The sequence below is a fragment of the Bufo gargarizans genome, chromosome 10 (assembly GCF_014858855.1).
Source record: "Bufo gargarizans isolate SCDJY-AF-19 chromosome 10, ASM1485885v1, whole genome shotgun sequence".
NCBI lineage: Eukaryota > Metazoa > Chordata > Amphibia > Anura > Bufonidae > Bufo > Bufo gargarizans.
The window spans coordinates 76,104,029-76,128,370 of NC_058089.1; the positions used below are offsets into that span (position 1 = coordinate 76,104,029).

At 42.8% G+C, this 24,342-nt stretch overlaps 1 protein-coding gene across 11 annotated transcripts in view; it reads right to left on the bottom strand.

Moving 5' to 3' along the window:
- RASGRP2 (RAS guanyl releasing protein 2) overlaps nt 1–24,342 on the bottom strand; it is a 304,234-nt gene that overhangs the window by 170,026 nt on the left and 109,866 nt on the right. For 8 of the 11 annotated variants that reach the window (XM_044269505.1, XM_044269502.1, XM_044269503.1 and 5 more), the window contains one exon: nt 19,615–19,717. The exons of the other annotated variants lie outside the window; for them this stretch is intronic. In XM_044269505.1, coding sequence (XP_044125440.1) covers nt 19,615–19,717 — 103 coding nt within the window. The remainder of the gene's footprint in view (nt 1–19,614; nt 19,718–24,342) is intronic. 11 annotated transcript variants of the gene reach the window in all.

Below are 24,342 nucleotides of genomic sequence, written 5' to 3' on the forward strand. Positions count from 1 at the left end.
GGCAGTACTGCGCTGGCTGTACTCACCCTCCCTGGTCTTCTTCCGGGTCTTGCTGTGCACTGTGTCCTGACTGCTCATAGCATCAGAACGTAGTGCACGTAGATGCAAACTATGGACTGATGCTGTGCGCAGTCTGGTCATTGTGCAGTTTGGGCCATAAAAAGACCAAGGAGCAGTGAGTGGCAGCACCGTAAAGAGCAAGCAGGTAAGTTTATTTTATTTTTATTTATTTGACTAATCTGAGGTCTGATGTGGGTCCGATCTGGGGCTGATGAGGACTGGAAGGTTTGATGGGGAGCTGATCTGAGGGCTGAGGGAGGCTGGGGGGTCCAATCTGAGACTGATGGGGTCTGATCTGAGGCTAACTGGAAATTTAATCTTAGTCTGATGGTGGCTGGGGGTCTGATTTAAAGAGTTTCTGTCATGAGAAATAACGTTATGCAGCTGATTGACATCAGCGATGTGCTAATGTCAGCAGTACATAACAGTATGTTTTATAACTCCCTGCCTGCCGCCGTTCTCTTAAAATAAAGACATTTAAAATATGCTAATTAGTCTCTAGGTGCTATTAGGGTGTTGCTTCAGCACCTAGAGGCTCGGTCTATGCACCCTTTGGCACGTCCAGGTCCAGTTGATTGACTTTCGAGTTCTCTTCAGTGTTCGGTAAATCTCGCGCCTGCGCCGTCCCGTTTAGTATTCGGCGCAGGCGCAGAGAGTGAAGGATGCGCTCCTGCTGCCAGCTTCCTCACGCGCCTGCGCTGAAGGAAGGAAGCCAGCACCAGGAGCGCGTCCTTCACTCACTGCGCCTGCGTCAAATACTAAATGACGGCACAGGCGTGGGATTTACGGGTCACTGAAGAGAACTCGAAAGTCAATCAATTGGACCTGTGCGTGCCAAAGGGTGCATAGACCGAGCCTCTAGGTGCTGAAGCAACGACATAATAGCACCTAGAGGCTCATTAGCATATTTTAAAAGTCTTTATTTTAAGAGAACGGCGGCAGGCAGGGAGTTATAAAGCATACTGTTATGTACTGCTGACAGCACATCGCTAATGTCAATCAGCTGCATAACGTTATTTCTCATAACAGAAACCCTTTAAGGCTGATGGAGGCTGGGGGGTCTGATCTGAGGTTGATGGGCTTGATCTGAGGCTGATGGAACTTGGGGTTATGATTTTGGGGTCTGATCTGAAATCTGGTGAAGAATGGGAATCTGATGAGGATTGGAAGTCTCATGAGGGTCTGATCTGAGGTCTGATGAGGAATAGGGGTCTGATTTGGGGGTCTGCTCTGAGGTCTGATGGAAAATATATTTTTTCTTATTTTCCTCCTTCAAATACTATGCTTCTTATAGTCTGATGTGTCTTAACAATAAAAAGTGCTAGAGTACAGTGGGAACTCTTGACTGAATATATATTCTAATCCTAAAAAGCTCATAATTTACTAATTGATCAATTAATATCAATCATTGTGTAGACCATATTACATGATTAATGAATAGACACAGACTCACCCATTGCAGAAACCATTAAAAAGAAAAAAATGTGTCAAACTGGCATCATTATGTTGCCAATTCTCATGTCAGGACATGGGAGGGGGAGCGAGCTGATACAGGACACAGAGCGCACGTAGGACATGTGCAGTGAGCAACTAAGAAAGCGCCAACCATCTTGAATATGTAAAAAAGGAGAAAGCTATTGAAAACAGGCATAGACAATATCCAAAACAGCTCTCATCATCTTATAAAGGGGCAGAACAGCCAGCAGAATAGTATAAACATAGTTTATATAAAAAAAAGTATCAAAAACTGTTGTTTCAATCAATTTTGAACTTGCAACTTAGTTATTCATCTTTTTTTTTGTTCATGCAATTTTGCTATTTATCATATGTAGGTAAAAGATCTTTGGACTTAAAAATTCATATTAATCAACAGTGCAATACTATTAACCACTTAAGGGCCCTGCCATTTTTCACCTTAAAGTATAACTGTCATTTTTATTTATTTTTTGGAGTATTGGATTGTGGTGATTAATATCTCCTTGGTGGCCCTATTCAAACTTATCACTGTGTATTCAATTACCCCTTAATTCCATAGTTTAGTTCCCTCTATTGCCTACTTTTACCTCTGCTTAAAATCAGGTTTCTATGCGGGTCCTATGTGTTGAAGGACGGAGGACGCAGAGCTGCGTGCAAGGTCAGATTACAGACAGCCAGGGACTGTAGGTAAATGATTAGAGCCAGGTCCTCCCCAGCAGCTGATAACAGTGCCTGGGCTGTGTGCACTTCTCCCTGTCCCTGCGCTTGGCAGACGCTCCCTCACTCAGCAGACTTGGACAATGCAGAGTTGAAGCAGCGCAGAGCAGGGAAGGGAGTTCTGCCGTCTGCTCAGTGTACAAATGAAAGCAACATGTGGTAAGTGGGGCTCTGGTGACTGACACTTTAGTGAGGGCAGGCGGGATTAGCCTCAGGGGGGAGGCAGTGGCGGCCATCTTAACTGAATAGTGAAATTGCAGTTTTATGCAGACTGGTTGCTAAGGGCTGAATCTTATTAAATATGGGGTAAGTCAGTCTAATAGTAACTGATTCTGGAATATCATGTTATTAGCAACTACATATATGAAAATTGAAATTAGGGTCTAAATGTGACAGTTATCCTTTAAGGACCAGGCCATTTTTAGCAAATCTGACGTGTCACTTTATGTGGTAATAACTTTTAAATGCTTTTACTTATCCAGGCCATTCTGAGAATGTTTTCTCGTCACATATTGTACTTCATGACAGTGGTAAATTGAGTCATAAAAATACATTTTTGTTTATAATAAAATTCCAAATTTACAAAAAAAATTGAAAAATTTACAAATCTCCAGATTTCAATTTCTCTGCTTTTATAATAGATAGTAATATCTCCCAAAATAATTATTACTTTACATTCCCCATATGTCTACTTCATGTGTGGATCATTTTGTGAATGCCATTTTATTTTTGGGGACGTTAGAAGGCTTAGAAGTTTAGAAGCAAATCTTGAAATTTTTCAGAAAATTTCTAAAACCCACTTTTTCAGGACGAGTTCAGGTCTGAAGTCACTTTGCGAGGCTTGCATAATAGAAATCACCCAAAAAATGACCCCATTTTACAAACTACACCCCTCAAGGTATTCAAAACAGATTTTACAAACTTTGTTAACCCTTTAGGTGTTCCACAAGAAGTAATGGAAAATAGAGATAACATTTCAAAATTTCACTTTTTTGGCAGATTTTCCATTTGAATCTATTTTTTCTAGTTTTACAAAGCAAGGATAAACAGCCAAACAAAACTCAATATTTATGGCCCTGATTCTGTAGTTTACATAAACACCCCATATGTGGTTCTAAACTGCTGTACGGGCACACGGCAGGGCGCAGAAGGAAAGGAATGCCATACGGTTTTTTAAAGGCAGATTTTGCTGGACTGGTTTTTTGACACCATGTCCCATTTGAAGCCCCCCTGATGCACCCCTAGAGTAGAAACTCCAAAAAAGTTACCCCATTTTAGAAACTACACCCCTCAATGTATACCAAACTTACTTTACAAACTTTGTTAATCCTTTAGGTGTTCCATAAGAATTAATGGAAAATAGAGATGAAATCTGAGAATTTCACTTTTTGGCCAGATTTTCCATTTTAATCATATTTTTCCGCTAACAAAGGAAGGGTTAACAGCCAAACAAAGCTAAATATTTATTGCCCTGATTCTGTAGTTTACATAAACACCCCATATGTGGTCATAAACTGCTGTACTGGCACACCGCAGGGCGCAAAAGGAAAGGAATGCCATACTGTTTTTGGAAAGCAGATTTTGCTGGACTGGTTTTTTGACACCATGTCCCATTTGAAACCCCCCTGATGCACCCCTAGAGTAGAAACTCAAAAAAGTGACCCCATTTTGGAAACTACGGGATAAGGTGGCAGTTTTGTTGTTACTATTTTAGGGTACATATGATTTTTGTTTACTCTATATTACACTTTTTGTGAGGCAAGGTAACAAGAAATAGCTGTCTTGTCACCGTTTTTATTTTTTGTTATTTACAACATTCATCTGACAGTTTAGATCATGTGGTATTTTTATAGAACAGGTTGTCACGGATGTGACAATACCAAATATGACTCCATTTTGATTTATTTATGTAAGTTTTACACAATGATTTCTTTTTTGAAACAAAAAAATGTTATAGTGTCTCCATAGTTTGAGAGCCATAGTTTTTTGGGTTTTTTTGGGCGTTGGGCGATTATCTTAGGTAGGGTATGATTTTTGCAGGGTGAGATGATGGTTTGATTGGCACTATTTTGGGGTGTGTATGACTTTTGATCGCTTGCTATTACACTTTTTGTGATGTAAGGTGACAAAAAATGTTTTTTTTTTACCTTTTTTTACGGTGTTCATCTGAGGGGTTAGGTCATATGATGTTTTTATAGAGCAGGTTATTACGGATGCGGCGATACCTAATTTGTATACTTTTTTAATGTACTTAAATTTTACACAATAACAGCATTTTTAGAACAAAAAGAAATGATGTTTTAGTGTCTCCATATTCTGAGCCATATTTTTTTTATTTTTTGGGGCAATTGTCTTAGGTAGGGGCTCATTTTTTGCAGGGTGAGGTCACGTTTAGATTGGTACTATTTTGGCTTTTTGATCGCTTGGTGTTGTACTTTTAGTGATGTAAGGTTTAAAAAAATGGTTTATTTAGCACATTTTTTTTTTTTTTTTTTTTTTTTTACAGTGTTCATCTAAGGGGTTAGGTCATGTGATATGTTTATAGATACGATCGATATGGACACGGCGATACCTAATATGTAAACTTTCCCTATTTTTTACATTTTTTTAACTTTATTTGGGGAAAATGAATTTTTTTTTTTTACTTTAAACTTTTAAATTTTTTATTTATTTTTTACTTCCTTTTTTTAAATTCTTTTTTCACTTTATTTTTTTGTCCCACTATGGGACAGGGTCTGATCCCTGTTTTTTCAATACAGCACAATGTATCTGTATTGTGCTGTATTGAACTGTCATTGTCTTACACTGTAAGACGCTAACAGTTGCCTAGGAGACCCAGCCCTGGGGCTGGATCTCTTGGGCTTCCGTAGCTGACAGTCTCTATGCCTGTTCAAGGCATTGGGGCTGCTATAGCTAGCAACCCTCGGTTCCCTGTCACTGCAGCACAAGGAACCGCGTGACCGCGGTTTTCACTGATGTGGGCAGATACAGCAGGGGCCCGGCTGTCGGTATCAGCCAGGCCCTTGCTGCTGATCGTGGTAGCAGTTGTGGGCCAGCATGTTAACCCTAGGACGAAAATGCTTGTCCTAGTGCGTTAACTACCTGCAAGTTAGGACGAGCATTCTCGTCCAACGTTCTGAACTTGTTAAGCAGAAACTGATTGATCTGCCTATTTTAAAACATTCTATTGAACATAACCATACTGAAAAGCAGTTACGGTTTTGTATCATTCATCAGTTCCCTAGTTAAAAAGGGGTGGTGATAGGGTACATTTATACAGGGTTTAGAAAAATTATTCATACCCTTTGAACTTTTCCACATTTTTCACGTTACACCCACAAACTTAAAGGGAACCTGTCATGTGGATATTTGATTATAATCTAACTAATTATATACAATCATTAACTACTAAAAAGTACCTTAGATGTATTCACTTACTGGTGTGACAGATGGTTACCTCATAATATACACACAAAGATGCCACATGCTAATGAGCTGATTCGAGTACAGCGTGATGTCATTGAGTCCAGCGTATAGTTAATTCAGAGCTATAGCCACTCCCCTGCCCACCTGCTGCTGATTCCTATGGAAACAAACTGTTATTCAGCAGCAGGTGGGCGGGGAAAGTCAGGAGCTCATGAATATTCATGACTCATCATTATCAGCTGGAGCTTTTCAATACAAGATGTTGGCAGATTGACTGGGTCAGTTAAAGAAAGTGACCCAGCATTTTGCTGAGAGAATCAGTCACTTATTTATGTTGCCCTTAGTTAGGACACCATAAAACTGGTGACAGGTTCCCTTTAAATGTATTATATTAGGATTTTATCTGATAGACCAACACAAAGTAGCAAGTATATGTGAAGTGAAAAAAAATTATACTTTGTTTCAAACTTTTTAATAAATCAAAATCTTAAAAGTGTGACGTGCATTTGTATTCTGTCCCCCTGAGTGAATATTTTATAGGACCACCTTTCGCAGCAATTACAGTCTTTTGGGGTATGTCTCTACCAGCTTTGCACATCTAGAGGCTGACATTTTTGGCCATTCTTCTTGGCAAAATAGTTTAAGCTCAGTCAGATTGGATTGAAAGCATCTGTAAACAGCAATTTTCAAGTCTTGCCACAAATTTTCAATGAGATTCAGGTCTGGGTCTCCATCCCAGTCTCAAGTCTTTTGCAGCCTCTGCCAGGTTTTCCTCCTGGATTGCCATGTATTTAGCTCTTTCTATCTTCCCATCAACAGAATGATGCTGCCACCAACATGTTTCACGGTGGAAATAGGGTGTTCAGGGTTATGTGCTGTGTTATTTATTATTATTTATTTTAAAGCACCAATAATTCAATGGTGCTGAATAGCCAGACGGGGTTCCAAAAATATAAAAATACAATAAACAAGAAACTATTAACAGACTGGTACAGAGGGGTAGAGGACCCTGGCTTTAAGAGCTTACAATCTATAAGGGATGGGGAGAACACAGTAGGTGAGGGTAGAGGCTGCTCATATGGCTGTGTGGTGGGAACATGCTCATTGCAGATGGTAGGCTTTCCTGAAAAGGTGGGTTTTCTGGTTACTCTTGAAAGTTTGGATTTTGGAGGAGAGCCTTATGTGGTGGGTAGTGAGTTCCAGAGTAAGGGAGAGGTACGTGAGAAATCTTGTAGTCAATTTTCCACCACACATAGAGTTTTGCATTTAGGTAAAACAGTTCAACTTTGGTCTCATCTGACCAAAGCACCTTCTTCCACATGTTTGCTGTGTCCCCCTACATGGCTTGTTGCAAACTGCAAACATGGCTTATTATGGCTTGCTTTCAAAAATGGCTTTCTTCTTGCCACTCTTCCATAAAGGCCATATTTGCGGAGTACACGACTAATAGTTGTCCCGTGGACAGATTCTCCCACCTGAGATGTGGATAATTCCTCCAGAGTGACCATGGGCCTGTTGGCTGCTTCTCTAATTAGTGCTCTCCTTGCTTGGGCTGTCAGTTTAGGTGGACGGTCATGTCTTGGTAGGTCTGCAGTTGTGCCATACTCGTTCCTTTTTCGGATGATAGATTGAACAGTTCTCTGTGAAATGTTCAGCGTTTGTGAATTATTTTCATAACCTTACCCTGCTCTACACTTCCACACAATTTTATCCCTGATCTAGCTGGTTTTCATGATGCTGTTTGATCATGAATGTTTACTAACAGACCTCTGAGGCCTTCACAGAACAGCTGTAGCTATACTGAGAATACATTACATACAGATGGACTCTATTTACTAATTAGGTTACTTCTGAGGGCAATCATTTTATTTAGGGGTATCAGAGTACAGGGGGCTGAATACCACACTAGATCTTTATTTATTAAAATTTTTGAAAACCATGTATCATTTTCTTTTCACTTCACACATACCTGTACTTGCTACTTTGTGTTGGTCCATCACATAAAAGCCCAATGAAATACATTTAAGTTTGTAGGTGTAATGTGAAAAAATGTGGAGAAGTTCAAGGGATATGAATACTTTTTTAGGGCACTGTATAGGTTGAATACTCTGAAGCTTCATGACCTTAAAGGGGTTGTCCCACGAAAAATATTCTACACATTTCAAACCAGCACCCGGATCTGAATACTTTTGTAACTGCATGTAATAAAAAAATTAGCATAGCCAGTGAGTTATTCAATAAAATGTATCTGTATAGTGTCACCTGCAGTAAATTTCTTATTTCTTTGACCTGCTCACTGAGAAGGCCGCACAAGCTTAGTTTCATCCTTTAATTGCCTCCTGAGCTGTGATAGGGATAGAATGGACACGCCGCCTGATCTACAGTAGAAAAGACACTCCCCTTGAGCTCTCAGCTTGATATATATCTAGCAGAGCAATGAATGGGGAGATCTCTGGTTTACATGTGAGGTACAGGGTTGGTTATGGCTTTGTTAGAAAGAAATTGTCGTGTACTTTATGTCAGATTTTCATTTTTTACATTAGTTATGGGATAACCCCTTCAATGTTGACTTTTAAGTTGGGGTAGTATTAGGATAGATGTGGCTTGTCCTTATTTCCCTTTTTGTGGTTGGCTTTATTCCTTTTTGTGATATATGGGATTATCACATATTTTATAACAATATAGAATTATTACTTAATGCTTTATAAATATGTTTTATTTTTAACATATTGTATGTCTGAAGATGAATGGAGCTTCATCTTATTTGATTGCTGTGTTCATTTCTTGTTTATGTAATTTCTCTTAAAGGTTATGAACACCATCGGGAGCTAATTTTAATGATTGCATTTTACTCATTTTGGACTTAAAATAATTTTGTAAAGTGATCTTTATTAAAAATAAAGCTTAACTTCTGTCTAGCTGTGAGAATTGTACTTTCACTTTCACTATGTGCCAGTCATCTAATACCCTTATCTCTAAATAACTAATAGCTCAAGAACACTTATTTAAGCCACATTCTTTCAGATAAGTATTGAACTATGAGTGTTTATAAGGTCAGAGATCAAAGATAAAGAGCTGCCAGTTGAGCTGCCTCACAGAATACAGTAAAAAAAACAACAAAGAATGCTACTAGAGAATCTCAAGCCTGTACAGAGAAAATGGCTATATATGTTTAATAAAGACCAAAAAGATTTTTAGCTCAGAATGAGTACAATGCAATAAATAAAAAATTGCCCCCAAATGTGTCCATAGCCTTTAGTATCTGCACGATAGGGGAATCTTGCTTAACCCCTTCAATTCCAAGCCAGTTTTCTCCTTCCTGACCAGGCCTAGTTTTACAAATCTGTCATGTTCACCTTAAGTGCTAATAAGAAATGCTTTTACTTATCTTCCGAGTTTGATTTCTCATGATACATTGTACTTCATGTTATCAATAAATTTAGGTCAATATTTTTTTTCCTTTACTTCAAAAATTCACTGTATGCCTACTTTAGGATGTTAAAAGGATTATTTTTAGTTAAAACCGACTTTTTTAAGGACTAATTTAGTTGTGAAGTGGCTTTGAGGGGTTTGAATAAAAGAAACCAACCATAAATGACCCCATTTTAGAGCCTACAACTTGGGAAAAATGACCTTTACTTTTTTACTTTTTACTTTACTTTTACTCGTTTAATTGAAGTTTAACAAGAGGCATGAGACATAACATTGCAAAGCTGTCACATCCCACGCAAGGGAGTTACAAGCTTCAAAGCATGCTATACAGTAACATATGAATGATAGATGGGTACATAATACATGAATCCATCACATCAAAAGTTACAGTGAGGCCTGTTTCAGGGCATGATATTCGAAGAGCATTCAGAGCATGAGAATCCATAATTCAGTGAAATAGTACGGTCTGAGCTCCCCCGACACAGAGTGCATATGTAGAGGGTGTAAGGTCTGAGGAGAAGAGCACCACTCCCCCCCCCCATACTTTTTGGAACTTCTGCGGGCACTTCCTATGTATATAAACCACTTTTTCCATGGACATAGCATGGTTGACCAGTGCTTTCCACTGATTAATTGTAGGAATCGTGTCAGCCATCCACCTTAAAGCTACCGCTTTCCTAGCTAGGAACAGGGCCTCCCCCAGAAACACTCTTTGATGGTGCATCCACTGCTCCTCATCCAACACTCCAAGGATACAAATTTTGGGGCATACTGGTATCGGGGCAGGAACCATTGCCGACAATACATCTACCACACTCCTCCAAAAGGCCTGCAAATGACCACAATCAGATGCCAAAAGTCTGCCCCTGCTTTATGACACCTGTGACATCCACTGTGAGACAATCTTCCCATTTTGTACAATCTGATTGGAGATAGGTAGCTTCTGTGCAATATAAACAATTGAGTCAGCCTATTATTGATTGATGGGGAGACCCTAGTAGGAGTCTCCTCCACCTGAAGGGGCTGGAGAAGCATACGACCGCCTAGTAAATGTGTATATAGCACAGATATGATCCCCCTGGGCCCTTGGGATCTCAACACATCTATCATGGGATATTTGGAGATGCTGCAGCCCGCACCACGGAACTGGGCCTCTAGGGCATGTCTCAATTGGAGATAGCGGTAGAAGAGAGTGTGAGGGGTCTCAAACTTCTCCTGGATCTGCTGAAAAAAGAGCAGTACTCCTCCCTCGTAAAGATCCTTCAGGGAGGTAACACCGCTTCGTCTCCAAACAGCAGAGCCCTCCAAATCTGCCAGGTGTAAAAAACATGGGATTATCCCAAAGTGGAGCGGCATCAGGCACATCTTTGTAGGAATTCAATTTGGCAGCTTTCCATACCTGGTTAGCAGGTTTGTGAATAGGGAGTAATCTCTTAGGTACTAAACCTGGAGATTCTAACACCGGCCATAAGGTGGTCAAATGAAGGCACTCTTTTAGCCAATACTCCGGTCCCTGTAAGTCCCTGTAAGACCCTTTGGAAGTAGTATCATCTTGACTAAGTTTAATCTTCCCATTACTGATAGCGGCAATAACTTCCAAGTTTTAAACTTATTAATAAACAGAAACTCTAAGGGGTCTATATTTCTAGCCAGCGACGTGGAGGGATCCCTGGTGATTACAATACTAAGGTATTTAAAATTGAGTTTCCTGTAGTCCAAGAATGTAAGGGCTATACCTTCTTATGTGCGAAAATACAGCTATCCTCTTGTTCTGAGCCCCCAAGCCTCACATTCCAGGACATTACTGTTAGAGACCCCATGAGAAAAGCACAAAGTTTCCACCCAGATATAACAGAGCCTCAATGTAAGGAGGATAGAGACCCTCCTGTAGCATTAGCAATTGCCACTCCTCCCCACCTAAGTCGCAGCTAACAAATGACCATGCCTTCAAGATAAAAATGAACATGTAACGTAACATGCAGTTAACTAACAACCATTGATACACACCTAGTGCAAACATTATTGTGGTTGTTCTGTGGCAAAGTAGTCGGGGACCTGCACGGGAAAGTAGTTGTTAAACCTATACAGGTGGCTGAACGTTCCCTGTACATATATAGTGAGTAAGCTGTGTACTAAGAATGGAGAAAGAAATAAAAAAATAATATGCATGTGTACAGTGGCAGGGCTCACACATTGCAATACGCGGTGCTTAGATATACTTGCGGTGTCGGACATAGCAACAGAATTAGCGCGGTCTTGGGCGCCCAGAGATCCAGTCCTCCGCTTCCTTAGGGTCAGTGAAAAAGACTGACCGGTCGCCGTCTATCACGCGAAGGCGAGCTGGGTAGGCCATAGAGTACTGCAAGTTCAGCTCACAAAGGCGTCTTTTAGCCAAAATGAAGGTGGCCCTCCTCTTTTGCAAATCCGCAGGAAAGTCAGGGAACAGTGATACATTGCCGTGAGGACCCTGTGTGCTCTTTCAACTGCATACACTGTGGAAAATGCAGCATCAGGGAATTGGGCCTTGAACCACAGCTCCAAGAAATTGGCAGGGTCCCGACCCTCCGCTCTCTCAGGGATGCCTTGGATCCTCACGTTGTTGCGCCGGGCCCTGTTCTCCAGGTCATCGCATTTCTGCCGCCACAACCCGACTGACCGCTCAACCTCCTGCAGTCTCGAATCACATGGTCTGGTAAAATCCTCTAGAGCTGAGACACGGTCCTCCGTCTGTCTCACTCTCTCCCTCAGCTGCTGTACATCCTGCCTTAGCAGTCCCAGGTCTAACCGCACCTCTTCAATTTTACAGGTAAGTGAGGACTGGCAGGAGGAAATCGCTGTCAGGAGTTGTTCTGATACCGCTTTCAGGGTAATTTCAGGCTCTCCAGCATCCTCAGGCTCCATCTGCTGTGCGGCTGGACTGCGCGTGACTGCTGCACGTGGAGTGGCGGGAGCTGCGGCGCCATGTTGATTTTCCTGTCGGGCATACTCCTTGAGTTTGTCAGTCGCAGTTTGCTCCTTGCTGGGACCCATATCGCGCTGTCTAGGCTTTCTTCTTCTCCTCTGCACTTGCCACTCAGAGTTTGGAGTAAGCAGCTTGGCAGGATTAGTCAGGATTCTGTACAGGGAACGAAGCAGCTCTTGAGTGCGTGCGCTCATGTTGGCAGTTAGCCACACCCCCATGACCTTTACTTTAATCTGTTTTTGCGTGACCATTTTCTAAAAGCTATATTTTTAAAAGATTTCTGTCAATGGTCTTGTGTGAGGGCTCGTTTTTGTGGAATGAGGTGAAGGTTTAATTGGTGCCATTTTGGGGTACAATGTGCATTTTGATTGCTAGATAGTACGCTTTTTGTGAGTTGATCAAAAAATGTCCTCAAGTGTTTTTCTTTTACGGCGTTCAGCTGATGGAGTAGAAAATGTTGAATGAGATGGGCCTGCTGGACCCACTTTTTTAGACCTGGCGTGGGCTGGGAAAAGTCGCAGATTGCAGCAGTACTAATCGTTTCGCCACAATCTGCTCCTGAAATATTCCTAATATAGGTGTATTTCAGCATCAGAAATGACCCCCATAAATCACACATCCACATGCTATGCATTGATCTATTGCTGCCAATTAGTGCAGTGACCCATTTAAAAAAGGCCTCCATGAGCTGGAAATTCAGTTTATGAAATGTGATCCTTTTATTTTACAACCTTTTATTTTTATGGTGTTAGAATTATTAGTTTAGCAGCAATTTTCTAATTTTCAGAAAAATTTCCAAAAATCAAATTTTCTGGGACCAATTCTGTTCTGAAATGGCTTTTAGGGGTCTATACAGTATATTAGAAACCCCCTTATATGACACCATTTTAAAAACTGCACCCCTCAAAGTATTTAAACTAGTTAGGAAATGTGTTACTCCTTTAAGTGTTTCACAGGAAGTAAGTCAAAGTGAAGGTGAAATTTAAAAAATATTTTTTTTTCAAATTTTCTGCAACCTGGATTTGTTGATAAAACTGATATGGTTCTATCCACAGCAATCCTAGTTTCTCATTCACGACACCACTGTAAAGAAAAGTAACGGTGGCTGGCTGTGAATGGCAGGACAAGTAATGGGTGCCGTGACACCGAATTTCCTTCTGCTAAGTGCCTGGAAATGGTACGGTCAGAGCAAGTAGTATGTAATGAAGGTGCAATCTGTATATGGATAGTGGACAACTTTATGGCAGATTAAAAGATCCTCTTTAATCGTGGTATGTCTAGGCCGTCTGGAGCCTGTTTGCTGTGTGTGACCCGTCAGGACAACCTAGATAGCAGGCAGTTCACTGAAACTACCATCCTGCTTCTCTCAGTCCAGTGATACACCCCGTTTCTAAGTATGTCAACTGTGCAAAATGTATTTGAGTGCATTGTACAAGCATGTCTAGCAGTCAACGATCCCTCACCAAGAGGTACACTGCCAAAAAGCAGCCTCTAAGAGACTTTTTATAGGGCGATGGAAAGCACTTTTGTGCCCTTTTGTGACAAGACCCAGTGTCTAATCAAATCACACCTTTTGTAATTTACAGTGATAGAAAACAGAGGGTGGTTATTATTGGTACACACTCAGATTGGGTCACTGTCACTAGTGGGGTACCTCAGGGGTCAGTATTGGGCCCTATTCTCTTCAATATATTTATTAATGATCTTGTAGAAGGCTTGCACAGTAAAATAAAACATTTTGCATTTGACACTAAACTGTGCAAAGTAATTAACACTGAAGAGGACAGTATACTGCTACAGAGCGATCTGGATAGATCGGAGGCTTGGGCAAAGAAGTGGTAGATCAGGTTTAACACTGACAAATGTAAGGTTATGCACATGGAAGGAAAAATACAAGTCACCCGTACATACTAAATGGTAAAACACTGGGTAACACTGGCATGGAAAAGGACTTAGGAATTTTAGTGAACAGCAAACTAAGCTGTAGAAACCAGTGTCAGGCAGCTGCTGCGGAGGCCAATAAGATAATGGGTTGTATCAAAAGGGTCATAGATGCCCGTGATGAGAACATAGTCCTACCACTTTACAAATCTCTAGTCAGACCACACATGGAGTACTGTGTACAGTTCTGGGCTCCTGTGAACAAGGCAGACATAGCAGAGCTGGAGAGGGTTCAGAGGAGGGCAACTAAAGTAATAACTGGAATGGCTGGAATACAGTACCCTGAGAGATTATCAAAATTAGGGTTATTTAGATTTTAAAAAATTTGACTGAGGGCAGTTATTCTGATTGCCTGATTGGAGTTGGGAAGGATTATTTTTCCCTTAAAGTGAGGAAAATTGGCTTCTACTTCACAGTTTGTTTTGTTTTTTGCCTTCCTCTGGATCAACTTGCAGGATAACAGGCTGAACTGGATGGACAGATGTTTTTAGCCTTATAAACTAAATTACTATGTTATAAACTATGTTACATATCTGCCCGAGACACAAGATTTGTATTATTTTTTTCTTTAATGATTGTGGGTACAGATTCAACAATACGGTGTGTTTGTTACCACCGGCTACCATGTGTTTACCCATAGCAATATATATCATTACTAATGGTGTCTTGGCATTAAAAAGATTGAAGGGGTTTGTTACAATCTTAGAGTCATTCATGACTTTTAAGGGCAATCTGAGTGTAAGGGTCAGCCCCTAGAATGACCACGTTACATTGAACTGCTAGTGATAATGTTTTACACAGACTGTAATGACTTCTTTCAGCCAAAAGGGGACGCTGTGTCTTTGAGTAAGAGAGAAATGAAGTTGTTTGTTCCAGAGGATGTAGGAGGAGTTTAAAGTTCCCAGGCTCAGTCTGGTGTGTGTCTTCCTGGCTGGTGGTGAGCTGAGAGTCTGGATGCAGTTGGACAGAGCCACAGAGACTAAAAAGTGATTCTGAGAAGAGTGATATCAGCCAATTGAGATACTTGTGACAGGAAACGGGCCCTGGCTAGCGTGCTATAGGATAGTGGGACCATGTCAGAGTACGGGGGACTCCTGGCAGAGCCGAACTGATGTGGATTCCTGTACCTGCAATCTAGAGAGATAGAGAGAGGAAAAGACAACTCGCTGGGACAAGCAAGCGACTGTATCAGGAGCCAGACGACACCTTCCTTCACATACCAGACCAAGACAAGCAGCTACCTCATGGGAGAATGTGACATGACTGATCTCTGCCCAGCTACCTACAGAACTGTGAGTGTGCACCTGTGCTAACCTGCGATAGGGCATAGCCTAGAGCAGCAATTTTTTGCCAGAACGTGGTAGCAACGTGCCCTGAGCAGCAGGGTTCAGACAGGAAAATATCAGAGAAGAGTAGCCCGTAATTTTATGTGTTTGCTGGTTGGAGCGCATTTAATATATCACAGATCAGTTACCCTTCCTGCAAATTTGTGTAGACTTGTTAACATTGTTCCTGTCATTTGTCGGTTGCGCCCCTGGTTCATCGGCAGAAAACTGTTAAATAGATTTTCCGTCCGTTATATTTTGTTATTTAATAAAGCCGGTATCTGCTTCAGCTTCCTCGTCTGCTGTTCTGTATTTGAACTCTTCCCTGCGGTCTCTTCCTCCCCTGACTGCTACATGAGCACTTGGGATTTGGGTCAAATTTATTTGAAATCAGAACTAAATGAATTTTAAGAAATTCACTCCTGTCTACTCCTGTGCCCACCCAATCATTGTGATCCACATGTATGGTGCATTGCAGGAAGTCTTCCTGGAAGGGCCGTACATGTATAGTGGATGTTGGAGAGGAGTTAATACTGAATGTTGATCCAGAGATCTGTCCAATTGGCAGCACTGGTCATAAAGCAATTTTTTTTCATGTTTATTCCATGGTGAATTGGATCTAGAGTGGTTTTTGTCTTGCTCTAGATTAACTTAGGCTTGTAAGTATTAAAGAGCTAGCCTTGAAGTACTTTCTGTTTATCATCTATCTAATCTGTTTGATAACTACACACACCTAGTAGGTATAAGCTCTGGGAAATGGGCATCTGGTCTGGAGTCCGGTTTGTGGTGTACACTTTTTTGTAAGCTGTGCAGCCGTCAGGAGAGGACATCATAGTGTTCTTGGCCGAAGGGAGAAAAAATGTAAAGAGAACAGTTTTCTCCTTCGGCGTCCCACGTGTGTATGAGGTCACGTTTTTGTCTGGCGTCCCACGTGTCTCGGACCGGTTGGCGCTCACTGTTAGCGGTTTTTAGGGAAGGTTATAATTGGAAGCGCTTCCAAGATATTCAGTGGTCGTATCCAACCAGTTATTTTGCTACGGGTTTGTTTATGCTTTCATCACCATACAACCACTGAACATTTTGGAAGCGCTTCCAAATATAACCTTCCCTAAAAACCGCTAACAGTGAGTGCCGACCGGTCCGAGACACGTGGGACGCCAGACAGAAACGTGACCTCATACACACGTGGGACGCCGAAGGAGAAAACTTACAGCACAAAGTCCTGAAAGGCACATCGGCAGCTACAACCAGCGAAACCATCGGAGGAGGTTAATACAGTCAGGGTGCGAGCCTTGATATCGTGTGGGATCACACATTAGGCTTAGCACCAGTCTGACATACTAATACCGTTAATAACAGTGACTGGTACACAACTTAAAGTAAGGCAACAATAGACTATTAACCCTCTAACCCACAAACTTATTGCATTGAAAGCCATTTGGGGCTCATCAACAGACTCACCGCTTAAGAGATTACAGAGTGACACTTTATGACCGATTTTTCTATTGGGGGATTGGATTAATGGATAGCAATATATGGTGGAAATGATCGCTGAATGACTATTCACTCTGCCACCCAAATATTTGCACATTGACCATTCACAAAAAAACTATCTTACACCTGATTATAGGCTACCATTGAGGAAATCCCCATCTTCTATTGATGTGGCACTACAATTACGGGGAACCCCCCTCCCCACTAAAAGGGTGAAACCAGGATACACACTTTTATAATCCCACCATGTATTAATCTATGCAATTTTATAATTTTATATTTTTATCAGTTTTTTGTACCATTTTATGGAAGGGTAATACCCCTCTCCTTCCTTTAAGTGATATTTCTTTTAAAGTGATTTTTCTTTTCCGATAAAGAAACTACCTCTACAATTGAAGGTCAAATGATATAAATGCACATTTTACATACATTGCTCTTTGTGTGTCCGACCAAGTGAAGAGTGCCGGTTTATTATATTCAAACTTGCTATTACTCACCGCTCTGTGGTCACCTGCCAGCCCGCACCGCGCTGCACTGTCCTCCTGACACATTGTCAGGACATAGTGCACGTAAGCGCGCACTATGACCTGACGCTGTGTGACGTCAGGAGGATAGTGCATCGCGCAAAGAAGAAGATGGACGAGCCATGGAGACGTGCTCCTACTGGAGAGGTAAGTATTTTATTTCACTGGCGCTGGGGACATGGCTAGAAGGGGGAGATGGTGAACCTGGGGGCAGCTGGTGGCACTGGGAGGCAGCTGGTCACACAGGGGGGAACCTGATGGCACTGGGGGGCAGCTGATGGCACTGGGGAGGCAGCTGATGGCACTGGGGGGCAGCTGATGGCACTAGAAGGGTAGCTGATGGCACTGGGGGGGACCTGATGGCACTGGGGGGGGGCACAGATAATGGCACTGGGGATGGCACAGCTGAAGGCACTGAGGGGGCAGCTGATGGCACTGGGGGGCAGCTGATGACATTGGGGGAGGCAGATTACAGCACTGGAGGGGCTGTTATGGGCACTGGAGGGGCAGCTGATGGCACTGACTGTTTGGACCCTGGCAGTTAATGCCAGTGCAGAAGAGGCGCTGAGCCCTGAATGGAATCAGAGAACCATCTTGAACCAAATGGAGATAGATGTGAAGGATCTCAGTTCATACCGCTTGCGAGCAGTTGAAACCATGCTGTGGAAGAATCAGACTGCGTTTGCCCGCCATGCCGATGACGTTGGCTGCACAGATGCTATCACGCATAAGATACCGACGTGGGCGCCTCCTCCAATTCGGGAGAGATATCGGCAGATTTCACCCAAGTTGTACCAGGAAGGGAAGACATTGTTGAAACAGATGATAGATTCCGGAGTGGTGCAGGGTAATCAGAGCCTTTGGGCAGCCCCAGTGGTGCTTGTCAAGAAGAAGGACGGCACTATTCGATTTTGTGTGGATTACCGGCAGTTGAATGTGTGCACCGCGCGAGACTCATACCCTCTGCCTCACATCAAGGAGTCTCTGATGGCTCTGGGATGGGCGAAATACTTCTCCACATTGAATCTAGCGAGCAGGTACTGGCAGGTACCGGTGGCAGAGCAGGACAGGGCGAAGACAGCATTCATACTCCACATAGACTTGAATTCAACAGAATGCCATTAGGGCTGTCTAATGCCCCGGGTACCTTCCAGTGGGCTGATGGAGAGATGTCTGGGAGACCTGAATTTTAAAGCCACTCTGATATACCTGGACGATATTATTGTGTACTCCGCTACTTTTAAAGAACACCTGAATGGATTAGGGCAGGTACTCGAGCGACTGCGATCCTTGAAGGTAAAGCAAAAGAGGTGTCATCTCTTCAAGAGGGAGATCGAGTACTTGGGACATACAGTGTCCCAAGACGGAATGCTGCTGTCCCAAGACAAAGTGACTGCAATACAAGACTGGCTAGTGCCCAGAACGGTGCAGGAGTTGAAGGCCTTCCTTGAACTGACCGAGTAGTATCGGCGGTTCATCAAAGTCTATGCAAAGATAGCGGGTCCTCTGAATGAGTTGTTGAAAGGAACAGCTGGGAAACCTTAGGGGCAGCTGATGGCACTGGAGGTGCAGATGATGGCACTGCAGGGGCAGTTGATGGCACTAAGGGGGCAGCTGATGGCACTGGGGGGGAGCAGATGAGACTGAGGGAGCAGCTGATGGCACTGGGGGGGAGCAGATGAGACTGAGGGAGCAGCTGATGCCACTGAGGGGGCAAATGATAGCACTGGGGGGAGCCTCATGTCACTGGTGGGGTTTGATGGCACAGAGTGGGAGCTGATGGCACTGGGGGGGGGCAGCTGATGGCCCTAGGGGGGATGCTGATGGCACTGAGGGTGTAGCTGATGGCACTGGGGGCAGCTGATGGCACTGAGGGGGAAGTTGATGGCATGGGGGAACCTGATGGCATGGAGGGCTGATGAGTCATTATAAAGAAAAACGTTCTTTTAATTAGTATTTTGTTATTAGATTAATCGTTTTACCCACCACAATACCTATGTGTAAAACAATGGTCTTTATTTGCATGACTACATCCACAAACATGTTGCTTTCTGATAATTCTGCCAACGCCACTAGCTCTGTCTACAATGTTAGCTATGTCTATGCTGCTAGCTATAGCTATACTGAGTCTGATCCTAGAGCCCTGGAACTTTTTAAGGGACAACACCTGTGGACAAAAGTAAAAAAAAGTTCTAGGGTTTACCTAACATGAAAGTTACATCAAAATGCAATTTATCAATTTTTTTTGAAAGGATATAGAGAAAAGAGCTTCTTAGCAAGATCCCCAGATGGGATGTACCAGGGATGCATCATGAGAAACATCTGAACCAGTTCCTTATCCTTAGGTTTCCCGTCTGAGTCTAAACAAAGAAAATGATATGAGAAATTATACATAATTATGGAGTGTTAATACTTAATCTGAAGCTTGGGCTAACTCTTTACACAGGCTGAGAATCCTAAAGATAATCGCTAATGAGCGTCCTTAGGAACACACATTAGTGATTATCTGGAGGTGTAAATGTACCGCCGATTACCCAATGAACGAGCGAAATGCTCGTTCTTCAGGTAATCCGATCATTTGTGCACAGACAAAAATCATTGTTTGCCCGCAGGAGATCGTGCTGTGTAAAAACGATCTGCTGCAAGCAAACAATGAGTCAGTATGGACATGAGCAATGGCATCAGCGATCACTGCAAACATGACCACCATTGATGGATTGCAGGGTGGTCATAACCATGGAAACAAGCAGTGTATAATGTGATGGAATAATTATTCCAGCCAGCAAAGGAAGCAATATGAATAATAACAATACATTAGAAAGTGGTTTATATTAACTTTCTCTACGTAATAAATGCTATTTGAGACAACACTTTTAAGAATAACAAATGAAACGTCCATGTTTTTTTCTTGCCTGCAGTGCATCAAGAGAATACAAGTTATTACTAGGTTAAAGGGTTGTCTCATGAAAATAACCCCTTAATGGGTTCTGCCTTTTAATGTCACCAGCTGTAAGGCAGCTATCCTATACGTCAATATTCTGCTCTTTAAATAAGCCTTAAGACATGACTTGGATATTAGATAAGCCAGCACCTCATCTGCAGACAGCTGTTTCAGGGTGCTTGCCCCCTCTCATCAGCGCAGAGCAGAGAGTACTGGCTTAACTGGGTGAGAGGCCTGTCAGGATTTGGGGGTACTATCTATCCTTGGGGAGAGAGCGCCTTAATCGGTGTGAGGCGACTTATAGGCCATACATGCTCCTCTGGAATTCTGGGAAGAAAAGGATGCAAATGAGCTCTTAACAAGCTCTGCCTCTAATGCCACCAGATCCGTGTCTCAAGGCTTATTTAAAGGGAGTCTGTCACCTCCATATGGCCATAAACAGTGCTTACATTGTCCTATAGCACACCTATACATGAATGTAATGGTACCTTTGTCTTCCTCTTTACACTTGCAGAAGCTGGAAAAAAACGAACTTTGATTCATATGCAAATGAGCACTTGCAAGTGCCCAGGCCGGGTGTTAACTGTGTTGGAGCCCAGGCTGCTCTGACTATTTTCATTATTTCCCTGCCCCAGCCTCTGCCTGCCCTCCTATTCCCTTGCGTCATCCTTCGGTCCGGTTGAGATCCCGCGCCTGCACACAGCCTCGCTGGGCCGGGGCATGCACACTGCGATGCCCATTGTTGGCACGGCATAGCTTTAACTACTACACATGTGCCGGCAAACGTCACATTGCTGCTGGTTTTGCAGCTTTCACCGACACATGCACAGTAGTTAAAGCGATACCGTGCCAACAATGGGCATCTCCGGTTGAGTGCGCAGGCGCGGGATCTCAACTGGACCAAAGGATGACCCAAGGGAATAGGAGGGCAGGCAGAGGCTGGGGCAGGGAAACAATGAAAAAAGGCAGAGCAGCCTGGGCTCCAACACAGTTAACGCCGCCCCTGGGCACTTGTGCGTTCTCATTTGCATATGAATCAAAGTTTGTTTTTTCCAGCTTCTGCAAGTGTAAAGAAGAAGACAAAGGTACCATTACATTCATGTATAGGTGTGCTATAGGACAATGTAAGCACTGTATATGGCCATATGGAGGTGACAGACTCCATTTAAATATACCTTGAGACATGGATCTGGTGGCATTAGAGGCAGAGCTTTTTAAGAGCTCATTTGCATCCCTTTCTTCCTAGAATTCCAGAGGAGCATGTATGGCCTAGATGTCTCCTCACACCGATTAAGGCACTCTCTATAAGGAGAGATAGTGCCCCCCCAAATCCTGACAGGCCTCTCACCCAGTTAAGCCAGTACTCTCTGCTCTGCACAGATAAGAGGGGTGATCACCCTGAAACAGCTGTCTGCAGATGAGGTGCTGGCTTATTTAATATCCAAGTCATGTCTCAAGGCCTATTTAAAGAGCTGAACATTGACTTATAGGATAGTGGCCTTAAATCTGGTGGCATTAGAGGCAGAGCTTGTTAAGAGCACATTTGCATCCATTTTTGTAATGAAGCCAGGTAAGTGTGATTGCACTTCCCAAATAAAAATCTATAAGCTGTTATCGAAGGGCATTTAATGATTACACATACTGGTTGTACACCTACAAGAGTGAGAGCCGCTGATTCCAACCAGCATATAAAAATGGGGTTGCCTTAGTAGTAGTACAGCAAACTGTTTAATTAGCAGCATGTATTCTGAGGACAATTATTGAAAAAAATGTTTTGCAATGTTCATGTTTGTAGATGGTAAGAGAAAGCAACATGTAATATTGTTGCAATATGGATATGTCATTAACACTACCAGATATTACAGTTAGCACATATGCATTTCTACATCATACACATAAATAACAAATCAATGCTATATTTCCACCAAACAATGACATCACTCATGAATATGTCCACCATGCTCTCTACTACTCTGCTGCAGCAGAATAACAGTTTAGAAGAAAAACGCTTCTCCAGCTAAGCAGAACAATTTCACTGCAGGCTATAGAGAGTTACAGTAAATAAAACTAATGAAGGGACTAATGATATCATATCAACTCATTCTCCTCTACTTCACTTCTGATGGTTCCCATCATGACACTGTCCTAAACCTCTAAGTGGTACACTGACTGTCTGTAGAGGAGTAGGGGGGAAATATTTTACTTTTACAGACCTGCAGTTTACAGCATTGCTATCACTAGTAGTCAGTTAAAACAATTGTTTTGGGCTAGATAATAAAATGGCCAATATTGCATTAAATAAAAACTTATTTTTTACTTTACAAGGGTGTAGCTATAGGGGGTGCAGAAGTAGCAGCCGCTACCGGGACCAGCAACCTGAGGGGGCCCAAAGACCCTTGTGCCGCATAAGAAGACACCGGTATTATAGAAAGTTTCAATTTTAGCCTTAGGAAGCACAAAGGCTATGTGCTTCCCTGCCCCTGGCCACAAAGCACTGAGGGAAGGGGGGCCCAAGCTGGACTCTTACACCAGGGCCCATGAGCCTTTAGAAGTTCATTTTCAGCCTGCCCCCTTAAAAGAGGTATTCCCATCCTTAAAGGTTTATTCAGAAATTTTACATTTAGATTTCATGGGCCCCTCCCTTTGCTGTGTGCAACAAGTTTCAGAATCATGCTCAATGAAAATATTCTATCAGGCTAGCAATGTGCTTTCTGGTTGTGTGGTACGCCCCAGTCTCTTCCTCCTTGCCCCAGAATCACTTGCCGTTTACTATATACACGATTGCGGCTGCTTGGTTATAACACACAATGAACATGTTAATCATTATTGATGACACCTATCTGATCTGCCTGCTGCACTCCTTCACCACAGCACATGTGCGAGAATGTTTTCCTGAGTTTGCGCTGAGCATGAGAATACTAGCCCGCCCCCCAACCAGACCAGTGGCGACAGGCAGCCTCCTTCACAACCAGCTGACCTGTCAGCAGGCATTGGACGCCAACTGATTAGGAGCCGCTTGCCTAGTTAGGGGGCGGGCAAGCATCCTCTGCAACAACAGCGTTAGCGGTGAGAATCATTAACGTGTTCTCAATAATGATTGACACATTCATTGTTCTATATCAATTTGCAACCGGGCAGCCAAAATCATGTACATAGGCCTTTCGAGAACGGCACGTGACTAGAAGGTCACATCCAGCTGTACATAGCGCGCATGCACTGTATACAGAGACAAGTCACCGACCAATAGACAAAAAAATAATGGGTGTTTTTGTTCTATGTATATCCCAGAATACATGTGTGTACTGCGCCTCTATATCTCTATATATCTATATTTGGCACAGACCTAGATGTATTTATATTGGTTCATGCACACTACATAAATAAATTAAAATTACAGTTGACTTGCTCCGGTATCTTTCTTTATTTTTTAAATAGCTACTCACCTAGCCCCCAACCCCCACCCTGATGAACAAAGCACACCATCCACTGGCCTGTGCTGTATTAGCAACCTCAGGACACAGATACAGTTGAAAGCAAGACATGCCCCAGCCATTCCGGGACAGCATAGTTTGGAGGTATGGATAGGTAGACAAATAGATGGCTAGATAGATGGATAAATATGATATAGAAAAAAACAAAGAAAGGACTTGTGGCATCTCTCCAGCAGCTCTCACCCGACCAGCTATTCTGCAAAATGGCAGTCTTATAGAACCCGGGTTTCCAGAGCTCGCCTCAATACAGCCTCACGGGAAAATGGAGCACTACCTCCTGCCTAGCACCCAGAAACAGCTTGCACGAGATGACAACGCTGTGTCTTTGCCACCAAATATGGCGCCAGACTAAGTGGAGATGCAGGCCCTGTAATTTTCCCATGCAAGCCCAGACCCTCCTGCTACCCTGCAGCCATCCATATGGAGCACCCTAGAAACAGACGACCTGAGGACATATAAACAAGTTGCCATTGAGCTGGCGAAAAAACTGGAAACCATCATCCAAACATCTCTCTCCCGCCTGCAGGCCGAGGTTTTGCAGCATACCACATGC